This window comes from Solanum pennellii, chromosome 10 (assembly GCF_001406875.1).
Source record: "Solanum pennellii chromosome 10, SPENNV200".
Taxonomy (NCBI): Eukaryota; Viridiplantae; Streptophyta; class Magnoliopsida; order Solanales; family Solanaceae; genus Solanum; species Solanum pennellii.
Genome location: NC_028646.1, coordinates 4901256 through 4915163, shown reverse-complemented (window position 1 = coordinate 4915163; position 13908 = coordinate 4901256). Strand labels below are relative to the sequence as shown.

At 36.2% G+C, this 13908-nt stretch overlaps 1 protein-coding gene and 1 non-coding gene across 2 annotated transcripts in view; one reads left to right on the top strand and one right to left on the bottom strand.

Annotated features, from left to right (window-relative positions):
* The first annotated feature begins 6683 nt into the window (after positions 1–6683).
* Positions 6684–6769, top strand: TRNAY-GUA. The gene is given in 2 exon segments: positions 6684–6720; positions 6734–6769. It is a non-coding gene; the product is annotated as a tRNA-Tyr (tRNA).
* A 1355-nt stretch (positions 6770–8124) lies between these two features.
* LOC107001810 (ubiquitin-conjugating enzyme E2 5-like) overlaps positions 8125–13908 on the bottom strand; it is a 54384-nt gene continuing 48600 nt past the window's right edge. Inside the window, exons 2-5 of the mRNA XM_027912464.1 lie at positions 8823–8982; positions 8677–8729; positions 8449–8577; positions 8125–8165 (exon numbers count right to left, since the gene is read on the bottom strand). Of these exons, the coding sequence (XP_027768265.1) occupies positions 8125–8165; positions 8449–8577; positions 8677–8729; positions 8823–8982 (383 nt within the window). The remainder of the gene's footprint in view (positions 8166–8448; positions 8578–8676; positions 8730–8822; positions 8983–13908) is intronic.

The following is a 13908-nucleotide window of genomic DNA, read 5'->3' as shown; positions in this document are numbered from 1 at the left end:
GCTTCTAGCTTGGACTGGATCTTCTTCCTCATGTCTTGATGCCTTGAAGTTCCGGCATGGACTAGCTTTTGTTTATTTTAGCTTCTTAGAATACTCTTAGTTTAGTAATTTGATCATAGATGTTCTTGTGGTGATGACTTCCAGATTTTGGGGAATAATAGATGTTGAATTTTAGAAGTTATTGAATTGTCTTTTTATTAATGAGTTTAAGTCTTCCGCATTACTTTCTGTTGATATTAAATTGAAATGTTAAGGTTTAGATTGATGGTTCGCTCACATAGGAGGGTAAGTGTGGGTGCCAGTCGCGGCCCGGTTTTGGGTCGTGACAATTTTCCAAACCACTTATTGATTTGGAAAGTGACTGCTATTCATTAGAAAAAGAAGAAGAAAACACCCAATTATTGTGTTTCCTTTAGTGGTCCATAAACAAGTAGCAAAAGAAAGACTTGTGCCAAAACCTTGAGAAGACTTTGGTGAAGGATTAAAAAGACGAAGCAAATGCAACAATGGCTGACCCTGTAATTGGTGCTACTGTTCAAGTTTTGCTTGAAAAGCTTCTTTCTCTCACTATTGAGAAAGTAAGGCCGAATTGCAACAAACATCTCAGAATGATGACACAAAATGTATCTATCATTCAAGCTTTCATTCATGATGCTCAAAGACGACAAGTTGATGACGGTGATCAAGCAGTGGAAAAATGGCTCATGATGCTTGAGAGAGTTTGTAAAGATGCTGAGAATGTGCTTGAAGAATTCCTATATGAATCTCTACAAGAACAAGTTCAAAACAGTCCAATGAGGAAGGTGTCATTTCTCAATCTGCTTTTATAAGCAAAATATCTCAAAAAATTAAAAACATAAATGAAGAGTTGAGGGCTATCAATCAGTTAGCCAAAGACCTAGGTCTCCAATCACTCATAGTTCCTTCTCAGCAAATAGCACCGATGATTCGAGAAACAGATTCCTTAGTAGTTGCTTCGGATGTTGTTGGTAGAGACAATAATGTTGCCGAAATTAAGGAGAAGATGTTGAACATGAGAGAGGAAGTTGTACTGTGTGCTATTCCCATAATGGGTATGGGGGGTTTAGGGAAAACTACTATTGCCAAGAGAATTTTCAATGATGAAGAGATCGAAAAACACTTGGAAAAGAGAGTGTGGTTGTGTCTACCTGAAATGTCAGACACTAAGAGCTTTCTTGAACAGATCCTCGAATCATTGACACAGCGGAAACTTGAGGTCCAAACCAGGCATATAATAGTGAAGAAACTCCGAGATGAACTAGGAGGAAAAATATATTTGCTTGTCTTAGATGATTGTGGCGTTTTGACCTTCCAGTGTGGGATGAGTTCATCGACAGCTTGAGAGGAGTAAACACATCCAGAGGAAACTGCATTCTTGTGCTGACTCGTATGAAGCTGGTGACATCCACAGTAGTGGCAGTAGGCCTTCATATGTTGGAAAAATTAGCGAATGATCATTTTTGGTCGATTTTCAAACAATGAGCATTTGTTGATGGGTAATATCCGGAAGAAATAGTGAGCGTCAAGAATAGGATTGTTGAAATGTGTCAAGGTCTACCGTTGGCAGCAAGTGTGTTGGGAGGCCTCTTGCGCAACTAGGAGAAACATGAATGGTGGACTATTCTTGATGGAAACCCCTTTGTTGCAGGTGAAGATGATAATGGAGAGAATATCTTAAAGGAAATCCTAAAACTCAGCTATGTTCATCTACCATCATCATATCTTTAAAAACTTTATGCTTACTTTGCCATGTTTCCAAAAGATTTTGTGTTTGAAAAGGACCAATTTATCCAACTCTGGATGGCAGAATGGTTTCTCCATCCATATCAAGAGACCACCGAGATAGAAGATGTTGGGCACAAGTTTTTCCAAATCCTATTGCAAAATTCCTTGCTGCAATATGTTGAGCTAGATGAGCACAACAATATAAAGTACTATAAGATGCACGATTTGGCTGGAGATATCTTAAAATCTAAACTATTTGATTCGAAGGGCAATGATGGAGAAAAACTTTCTCAAGTTGGATACATTGGATGGATCTCACCAAGTGATAAAATGGACATGATAAATGAGTCAGGACGTTTGTGCACATTGTTCTGGAAAAGAAATATATCTTATGATATGCTATTGAGCTTTCAGTTCTTGAGAGTCTTAAATTTGTCCGGATCAGGCATCGTGGAGTTGTCAGGCAAAATCAGCAAGCTAATATTCTTGAGATTTCTTGATCTCTCCAACACTAACAACACATCCTTGCCCCACTCCATTAGCAAGCTCTACAATTTGCAAACACTTAGACTCAAAAACTGTTTTTCACTCGGAAAGTTTCCAGAAGAAATGGCAAATATGATAAGTTTGAGACACATATATTGCAACAGTAATCATTACTGATTAGATATTAAGATGTCACTTAATATGGGGCAATTGACTAGTCTTCAGACGCTACCGTTGTTCTTTGTAAGTTTAAAGAAAGATCGTCGAATAGAAGAATCAGGTCGTTTGAAAAACCTTAGAAGTAAATTGACGATCAGACGTCTCCAATTAGTCAGAAATAAAGAAAAGGCTCGAACAACATATTTATAGGAGAAACCAAATATCTGCAGCCTGGCATATTTATGGTCCCACAATGAAACAGAAGGCTGTGAGATCAATGATAACCATGTGTTGGATGGCCTTCAACCACATCCCAACTTAAAAACGTTAGAAGTGGAGAACTATTTCGGGGATATATTTCCTTCATGGTTCAGTGAAGGATTGCTACCAAATTTGATCAAGTTGAGATTAAGTGTTTGTAAAAGGTGCAAAGAAATTCCATCGCTTGGCCAACTGAAGTTCCTTCGGCATATTGAGCTGATAGGATTCCTTTAATTGGAATGGATCGGACCTACATTTTATGGTGTTGAGATTAATGATAATGGATCAAGCAGCAATAACAGCAATATCCATGTGTTCCCGTCATTAAAATAACTAGTATTGGTGAATATGTGTAGCCTTATTGAATGGAAAGGAGATGAAGTTGGAGTAAGAATTTTTCCTAGGCTTGAGAAGTTGAGGATTACAGACTGTCCACTGTTACAAAGCACTCCAACTCAATTTGAAATCCTACGTGAATTAATAATCGAAAGAGTTGATAGTGAATTGACATTGTTGAACTTGTGCAACAATTTAACATCTCTTGTGGATCTTACTGTTGATCACGTGAAAGAGCTCACCTGTTTACCAAATGAGATTCTACGCAACAACGTTTCTCTTCAATTCTTATCATTCTCAAAATGTGGAGAGTTTCGTGAATTGCCAAAAAGTTTGTACAATCTTAAGACATTGCGAATATTCGACTGCCCCAATTTAACTTCTCTTCCTGTTCCTAATAGAGAGAATTGTTTAAGTTCTCTAGAGGCTATGTATGTGTTGGGCTGTAAGAACTTGGTTTCCTTGCCTTTACATGTGGGAGAAACGTCTTCACTTTCCTCTTTGGGTATATCAGATTGTCCCAAATTGATTAGTTTACCCTCAGGGGGCCTTCACCGTCTCACTGGGTTAATGGATCTGGGAATCGGTCCTTTCTCAGAGACGGTGGATTTTGAGGCATTCCAATTGATTTTTAATGGCATTCAGCAGTTTTTGTACCTTCGTAGATTGAGCTTAGGGGACACTTGTACTGGGATTCTCTGCCTTATCAACTTATGCAACTCTCGTCCCTAACACACTTTGGTATAGATAATTTCGGAATCTAGGCTCTTCCTTAGAGATTTGGCAACCTTACTTCTCCTGAATCATTGAATCTTATTAGTTGAAAAAGGCTACGACATGTGGACTTCTCAGATGTCATGCCCAAATTACGGTATCTGTCCATGTATGATTGTCCATTGTTAGAAGCTCTGTTGGATGGGCTCGACAACCTTGCTTCTTTGGAATATGTATCTTTAGAGAACTGCAAAAAACTAGAGCGTATTCCATCCAGAAATGTCATGCAATGCCTCACAAATTTAAGGACACTCTACATTTATGGCTGCCCACAGTTAGAAAAAAGTTGTATCAATAGGAGTGGTCGAAACTCCAGTTGTCAAACATTTCCCATATTCCAAAAATTCAAGTAGACGGTTATATAATTCAGGATAGGCGTAAGTCTAAGTTTCTCTTTCACTTTTTGAGTCAAATTTTCAAATATTATTTTCCACGAGTTCCAGAAGAAAATATTTGCGTTTATTTTTACATTATAAATGTAAAATTATCAACCAATCGCATTTGTGCTATGTTTTTAGCTTGATGTTTGTCCACTTAAACCGAATATGCTTTATTTCCTTATAGTTTACTAGTTCCAAGGTCATGCTAGAACGTTGATGTGGTAAATCAAGGCAAATCCCATGAGCGGCAGGCATTACATTAGGTAAGATTTTTATTTAGAATTTATAGGCACTTTGTAATCTACTAGTTTTACTGTTTAACAAGGTCTGTTATGTTTCACAGAGGAACCATCACTTTTTATTTTGTATGACAAACAGAATATTTTGCGCTAGACTCATTACTGAAGTCTATATATAAAACATCAAATTACTCGAAGTGTATAAGAAGCTACACGTGTTTATCCTCTGTCTTTCCATAGCAAAGTTTGCCTTTTTATTCTCCATGTAAGTTTATGCAATTTTATTTGATAAATAAAGTCTGATATCTACTCTTATGAGACTTGTATTTAACTTCTATGAAATTGTGGGACTGTTAGAATGTAAGTTGTTAGTTTGGTGTTTCACTCAATATGATTCTATTTGATGATAGGTATGTTTATCGCATTCTCACAGTAATAATCTGATTCCTCTCCTCTTCCGACATGTACGAAAATAAGAAGAATCTCAGTATGTGTCATATCTACTCAGGTTCTATGAAGAAGATAATGAATGATGGGACACCATTGAAATCTGTTTATGAGGTATCAGATTGACACATTTGCTTCAGTGGTGATTGTGGCTGCAGGAACATTGAAAGTTCAAGGTAAGTTCCTTGTCTCATGGTTTCAGTGACTTTGCTTTCTAAGCTTTTAAATGTTCCATTTTATCATGCATTACAAGTGTTAAGCCTACTATGATACTGTGTCTACGTTTATGCATATTTCCTCATACTTAGTACATTCGATGTACAAATGCATACATGTGCCTATATTGTTTCATAATATAGGGTCTGACGTTCCTCCTCCTGCTCGTGGCTAGATTCGGATTGCTATTCGCTATAGTATTGGTGAGTCCTCATACTCCGAGGAAAAATCCTTGAAGATCATTTATTGCTTTTATTGTTTACTCTTGAGAATTTGTACGTAGTGTATGGTTTACGTTGCTACCTCTCTTATGATGTTTAATAATGGTTTGTCAAGACATAGTTATATTTCCGCATATGAGCCGTCTTACTTAACTCTCTTATTGTATGTATGTCAAGTGGCTTATGTAGGACCCTCTCAGGGTCCTTACGTCATGGTCTTATCCTCAATTGAGTCGACACACTTATTCCTATGGCCTGACGCCCCGAGAGATTCATTTTTGCTTCGAGGTCCGGGCTTTGTATGCTTTAGATGGGTGGTTATTGTTGTTTACTTGAAGGTCATTCACGGTTAGAGGTCTGGTCTACGCCTTCTCTGGGCTTATGGTGTAACATTTAGGATTTCGAAAAGGAAATAGATTGCAGGAGTTTTGGCTATTGATTCAGGTCTGTGAGACCAATCTACGGTTCGTAGAACTTCCTATGGGTCGTAGACTAGTCTCATAGAAAGGGGGAAAATAAACAAAAATATTTTATTATTTCATTAATGATTTTTCATATTATAGGTGTATATATATCTCTTTGTTTCATGAAAAAACCTCAAGCAATAAATTAAATGTCTTAGATGTATTTATGAGGTTGAATGATACTAGACAAAAATAGAGAAAATAATTAGATCAGATTGAGGTGGTGAGTATAATGAAAGATATAATGAAATTGGACAACCAGTTGGTTACATTTGCTAAATTCCTAAAAATGTGTGGTATATGTACTCAACATACAACGTTTGGCACACAACAACAGAATGATTTATACATTAGTAAATATGCTTAAAAGTATGTTGACTGATTCATCTTTGTCTTTTTAATAAATAAACATAAATTAATTATTTTGATTAATTAAATTAACTAATGAGCATGAATAAATTATTGAGTTTTTTGATGTTGGTCAAATTCATATTCTCAAGGCTTATCTCTAATGGGTAATATATAAAGAATAATGTTATTTATGTATTGATTTTGTGAAATGACGAGTATTATTTATGTAAAGAAGAGAAGGGTTGACTATATATTGTGATTTGCGAAGATATATCCATATAATGCAATAGCTTTGAAGAAGACTACCTTGATCATCTTTCGATGTTCTAAATAATATACTGATAAAAAATTGTAAGGACGGACTGTTCTACATTCTAACAAACCATTATCAGTCATCACTATCCAATTACATTCATCATTTGCACAAATTTGTAATTTAGTTTTGTTACTTCAGAAAATGTTTTGCTTAATAAGATATATAGTTATTTCAAATTTTATGCCAAATGAAATTGAATTTACATACGGTCTAATGTCAATTGAACACATCATTTTAGTTATTACAATGTAATATTTATAATATTTTGTGACTTAATTATACAAGCACCGACCTTAGCTCAGTTGGTAGAGCGGAAGACTGTAGTGGTACTGCTGAAATCTTTAGGTCGCTGGTTCGAATCCGGCAGGTCGGATTTTTTTCCTTTTTTTAATTTTAAAAAAAAACGCGATAGTTGTTTTATGTGATTAACTAATTTACGGTAGATTGTTTTATGTGATTAACTAATTTATGAAGTAGACACTTGTGAACACAGGTGGAAACTATTTCAACATATGAGTCAGAAGTATCTTTTTTCGTAGTACATCGAGACATTTTTATGTAATTCATTCACGTAATAGACTTTTTATAATGATTAGCTTATCTATGTAATAGACACTTATAAACCCGTACAGAAACTTTTTGGTGGAATACTACAATTTAGTGAGTTACTTTATGTGTAAATAAGTAATTTTTGTCCTAAAAATATCAAATTGTAATTATTATTTTTTTTAAATATCAAATAATTACTTAAATTTTTTCAAAAAAATACATCCATTTGTTTGTTACAACTTGTATGTCAGATGTTAGATAATCTGCTCTTACTCTCCTGCCATGTCAAAATACTCTGTTGCAGTACTAAACATCCATTTTTAAGCACAAAATGCTAATAAATATCCAGCTTTAATGAAGAAACTTAATAATAGGAAAAGATAAACGCGCGAAACACACACATATAAAAGAACATGAAGAGGTCAACTTCTTTTCGGATCCCCTTCACAATCAATAGTTTTTTTTGTTTTTTTTTTAACTATGCAGTTCGACGAGTGCATATTGGATCCTCCAAAAGTAGTGCACTCTTGGAGGATCAGATACTGATGCAGCAACAATTTTAAAGAGTTTGAGCAAACATAAATTAACAGTAATATGTCCAAGCAACATCTGTGTTGAATCCTCCAAAAATGCACTACATTTGGTGGACCCTATACACTGGACGACATGTTGAAGAGTCTGAACAACAGAGTTTTTCTGCCCTTACCAAATTTCTAAGCAAAATACCCACATGAAAGAATTTTCCTGCCAGGAAAAAAGAGTTGCTTTATGTAAGATAAGTATGTTGATGCTGTGGTCGAAATTTCTAACATGGTCGTCCCATATAAAATGGAGTAAGAAAGCTAACATACTCTCTGGATTTCACTTTAAAACTAGGCCAGATAATGGAAGCATTAATAGGTAGGTTGACTTAAGCGAACAACATCTGGAAGATCCCTTTTTTGTAACTGCCTCTAGTAATAAACCAAACACATCAGATTAGGACTGATACAAAGTAGATTGAGGATGCTAAGACTCCGCAAGGTCTGTCCTTCTTTAGGCAGCAAGTGCCAAGTGGGGGCAATTATTGATAGTTAGGCCCATATGTTGTTGTCCATTCACCCGAACTTAGTCTAACCATGAATAGGTCAAGAGAAGCTAACTTAAGAAAATTTTATCTACAATAGAATGCTAACATAATCAACGCGCAAATATCAAGAAAACAAAGGATAACCGATTCCCTAGCAACCAATCAAAATTCAAAGCTACAAAAACAACATACCTAGTATAGTCCCACAAGTGGTATCTGGGGAAGATAGAGTGAATGCAGACCTTGCCCCTACCTTGGCAGGTAGAGAGGTTGTCTCCAATGGACCCTAAACCAAACTAAAGCTATGAGTTTTTAATTCTATTGAGTCTACCCTACTCAAAGATTCAAGGACTTCTAATAGTTCGTTCTTCTCGTCCACTTAAAGCAAGCACAAATTTTTGTAACAAATAAGCAGCTGATATTGATCATTATACCTTTAACTCTTTGTTTATATACAGTTCGGTCTCGCATCATCAGGGCAGCTGCCTCCCCATTCAATGGGTCCGACGGGTTAGGATACAAGAGAAGTTGTGGGAGAAACACTTCAAACACATTTGTCAAATCTGTGGAAATGGTTTCAATACCAGCTATGTTACTAAAAAGGAAGTTGGCGGAAAAACCATAGAAATTTCAAAGTCTAATAATTGCTCATATCCAATTACCAAACATGGGACTCCAGGTCTGGTTGATAACATCTAAACAAACTGATCCTGAGCTGAAAAATGATAAGCGTTGAAATTTCAGACTTCGGCTAAAACAACACTAGAAGGATGAAATTATCTACAGAATTAAGCTGTTGAAAACTCACATCTCATCAATATTTGTATGGTACATTTTATTAATAAAACCAATTGACGGAGATCTATACAGGTATGCATCTAGAAGTTCCACCTTTATTTTCCAAACTCCACCGTGATAAGGACCTGCAAAAACAAGGGTAACTAAACCAGAAACTGAAAAACGCAACACTGCATCCCAAAAGGCCAGATGCAATGTATAATCAAAGAGTTCAGCTTAACCTAGCATTTTTAACACGGATTACTAATATATGTTGCCAATCTGTGTTACAAAATCAGAAATTACTGGTTGTAATAAATCATTCAGAAACACGAAGTAACTGAGATTTTTAGAACCAGTAAGTAAGATGAACAGAAATTTATTTGTAAAAAATAATTGAATCTGTAAAAACTTACCAGAATTTGGAATACTCTTTTAATAATTTAGGAAAAAAATCAAGTCCATTGAATTCACAGTGTCCCCTTAAGGAAATTATTCCCCTCTAGTATCCGAGGTTTGATTTGGAATATAACCTCCCAGGGTAAAATGAACTTAAACAGTAGAGTATAGATACCAAAGACTCTACTGTCAGCGAATCAATCCACAGCAGGAAAGTACACGAAGAAATAATGTTTTTTAAGAAGAAGGAAGATCAGAAAATTCATAGGGAAATATTCTGAAGACTGAATGGTATTTATAGGCAAGCAGAATATATTCTGAAAGGTTGCTACCCTTTCAGAATTAACATGACCATTAATGAAAGGTTGCAAACTTTCAAATGGTATTGACTGTTCCTGAAAGTTGCAACCTTTCAGAACAGTCATGGCGGGAAATTTTGAATATAACGGAATTTAAAACGGGTCACTCACGCGGATCCGAGTCGGGTCGGGTTAACTAAAAAAATTGAAAACATTTCGGTTAAATTCTGTTATCAACTAATTTATTGAAAATAATTTTTGGCCATTTAAATTAATTAATAAATAATTAAAATAAATTTTGTCCAAAAAATTATCTCTCGATCGATCATTTGCCAAAGCCAAAGCCAAAGCCAAAGCCGAAGCTGAAGCCGTAGTGGAAGCCGAAGAGAGCGAGCGACGACGACGACGACGCGAGGGGGGTCCCTCTTTCCAACCCTTTTAACAATTAATAGGAGTGTTTATTTATTTAAACTCTCCTATTTTCATTTCCATTACCGATGAGGGACTATTGCCTTTTTCAATAAAGCATTAGAGGACTTTTCAAGTTCCCAACCTTTCAAGTTCTAAACTTTTCAAATTCCTCTCCTTCCCTTTATTTCCCATCAATTCTTGCTACATACCCAACAATCCCCCACATTGATGGGGAATAGTTATAACATAGGAATGCACGGACAATTGTGTACTTTACAAGCAAGGATTAATTGCATCTGGATAAGTAGGTTTCCCCTTGGACTTTCCGTAGTGAACATATGTCGGATATACTCGGTCAATCGGTAGATGTGATATCTTTGAACCGTCGAACTTTGGTGTATACCTAGACAACCATATGTCACACAATTAACCCTTTACTGTTTATGATTCTTACGGTTGTGTTCGTTTCAGCCATGAACACCTCCTGGTTTCATGAGTGTATAGAGAATAGGCTTTTGACAAAAAATTCTCTTTGAAGCGGCTTCCACTTCACACTCACATAGGTGATTTCTAACCGTGTCATCTCGTAGATACACTATTTGGTCAAATCTACCAAACTTAGCAAATCATTAAAAACTTTAAGCTTTATTACCTCATTAACAAGCCTTAAAGTCTTAACCTTTTCCTGAACATTGTCTTCATCATGAGAATGGATTGAGTTAATTGACAATGTCGAACCGTCAGCCACAACTTTGTTTTTCTCCTTGAATCTAGCTCTTGGGATCTCCAGTCTGCTAGATAGAGTTACCGTCATGCTGACTTGTCCTAAGCCGTAAACCCATTCCCTTAGATGATCTTTCAACTGCCTCTCTCGCTAGGCCTTTCGTTAGTGGATCTGACACATTATCGCTTGACTTTACATAGTCAATTGTGATAATTCCACTAGAGAGCAGTTGTCTTATGGTGTTATGTCTACGTCGTATATGACGAGACTTCCCGTTGTACATAACGCTCCCTGCCCTACCTATTGCTGCTTGACTATCGCAATGTATGCAAATTGGTCCAACAGGTTTGGGCCAGAATGGAATATCCTCTAGGAAATTCCGGAGCCATTCCGCTTCTTCACCAGCCTTATCCAAAGCAATGAATTCAGATTCCATTGTGGAGCGAGCAATACATGTCTGTTTGGAAGATTTCCAAGAGACAGCTCCTCCACCAAGTATGAATACATAACCACTCGTGGATTTTACATCATTTGACCCGGTGATCCAATTTGCATCACTATATCCTTCAATCACAGCAGGATATTTATTATAATGCAAAGCATAATGTTGTGTCCATTTTAGATAACCCAACACACGTTTCATAGCCATCCAGTGAGTTTGATTCGGATTACTAGTGTACCGACTCAGTTTACTAATAGCACATGCTATATCTGGTCGCCTGCAATTCATAATATACATCAAACTTCCCAACACTCTGGCATATTCCAATTGAGAGTCACTTTGACCTTCATTCTTTTTAAATGTACAACTTAAATCAATTGGAGTTTTGACTACATTGAAATTCAAGTAATTGAACTTATCCAATACTTTTTCAATATAATGAGATTGAGATAATGCTAGTCCCTGGGGAGTTTTGATAATCCTGACCCCTAAGATCAAATCAGCAACTCCTAAGTCTTTCATATCGAACTTGCTGGACAACATGCGCTTAGTAGCATTTATATCGTCAATTTCTTTACTCATTATTAACATGTCATCAACATACAAACAAACAATGACTTCATGATTCATAACGTTTTTAATGTAAACACATTTATCACATTCGTTAATCTTGAATCCATTTGCCAACATTATTTGATCAAATTTAGCATGCCATTGTTTGGGTGCTTGCTTGAGTCCATAAAGTGACTTCACAAGTCTGCACACTTTCTTTTCTTTACCAGGAACTATAAACCCTTCAGGTTGTTCCATGTAAATTTCTTCCTCTAACTCTCCATTTAAGAAGGCTGTCTTTACATCCATTTGGTGGATTTTAAGATCATGCACTGCTGCTAGTGCTATTAACATCCTAATTGATGTTATCCTTGTTACTGGAGAGTATGTGTCAAAGTAGTCCAGACCTTCCTTTTGTCTGTACCCTTTGATTACCAGTCTAGCCTTATATTTGTCAATAGTCCCATCAGGTTTCATTTTCCTTTTAAAGATCCACTTTGATCCTAAAGGTTTATTTCCTAGAGGAAGATCAGTCAATTCCCAAGTGTGATTGCTTAAAATTGATTCAATCTCACTATTGACTGCTTCTTTCCAATAAGTTGACTGTGACGAAGACATAGCTGCTTTAAATGTGTGAGGCTCATTTTCAAGCAATAGTGCTACAAAATCTTGTCCGAAAGAAACAGATTTTCGTTGTCGAGTACTTCGCCTAGGTTCCACTAGTTAGAATATTTTCCATTGATTCTTCTCGTGGTCGTTTAGGTCTTTCACTTGTTGACTAACTTTCAGTTTTATACGGATAAATGTTTTCAAAAAACTCTGCATTATCTGATTCAATTATTGTATTAACTTGAATCTCAGGATTATCAGATTTGTGAACCAAAAATCGACAGGCTTTACTAATCACAGCATACCCAATAAAGACACAATCTATTGTTTTGGGTCCAATTTTAACTTTCTTCGGTAAAGAAACCTCTACCTTGGCTAAACACCCCCACACTTTGAAATATTTCAAGTTGGGTTTTCTTCCTTTCCACAACTCATATGGAATTGATTGTGTTTTTCGATGGGGTACTCTATTGAGTATTTTATTAGCTGTAAGGATGGCTTCCCCCCAAAGATTTCGCGGTGAACCAGAATTGATCATTAAGGCATTCATCATTTCCTTTAATGTTCTGTTCTTCCGTTCTGCCAAACCATTTGACTGTGGTGTATAAGGTGCAGTAGTTTGATGAATAATACCATATTCCAAAAATATCTCTGCAAAAGGAGATTCATATTTTCCACCCCTATCACTCCGAATCATTTTTATCTTTAGATTCAATTGGTTTTCCACTTCATCTTTGTATTGCTTAAATGCATCAATTGCTTCATCCTTACTATTAAGCAAATATACATAACAAAATCGAGTGCAGTCATCAATAAAAGTTATAAAATACTTTTTCCCACCACGAGATGGTGTTGACTTCATATCGCATATATCTATGTGAATTAAGTCTAAAGTTTTAGAATTTCTTTCAACAGACTTGTAAGGGTGTTTAACAAACTTACTTTCCACACAGATTTCACATTTCGACTTATCGCATTTAAAATCAGGCAACACTTCTAGATTAACCAATTTTCGCAAGGCTTTGTAATTTACATGTCCCAAACGGGCATGCCATAAATCACTTAACTCCAATAAGTAAACAGAAGCAGAATTTTTATTAATACTGTCAACAACCATTACATTTAGTTTGAAAAGACCCTCTTTGAGGTAGCCCTTTCCTATGAACATTTCATTCTTACTTATTACAGCTTTATCACTAACTAGGACACACTTAAACCCGTTCTTAACGAGTAGTGCAGCAGAAACTAAATTCTTCCTAATAATATGGACATGCAGAACATTGTTCAAAGTCAACACCTTGCCGGATGTCATTTTCAACATTACTTTCCCAGTTCCTGCAATCCTTGCTGTTGCTGTGTTTCCCATGAATAAATCTTCATTGTACTCAGCAGGAGTGTACGTTGCACAGGCTTCTTTCGCAGAGCAAATATGTCTAGTGGCACCTGAGTCGAGAAACCACTCCTTGGGATTTCCAACTAAGTTACACTCTGATATCATTGCACACAAGTCATCTGCATCTTCCATCTTTTCCACGATGTTTGCTTGACTTTTGCCTTTGCCTTTGTTTTTGTCCTTTCTTGGAGCATTATAATCAGAAGATCTATGACCAACCTTGCCACAATTATAGCAGTTGCCTTTGAATTTCTTCTTGGCCTGTTCTGACTTCTGCCCGTTGGACTT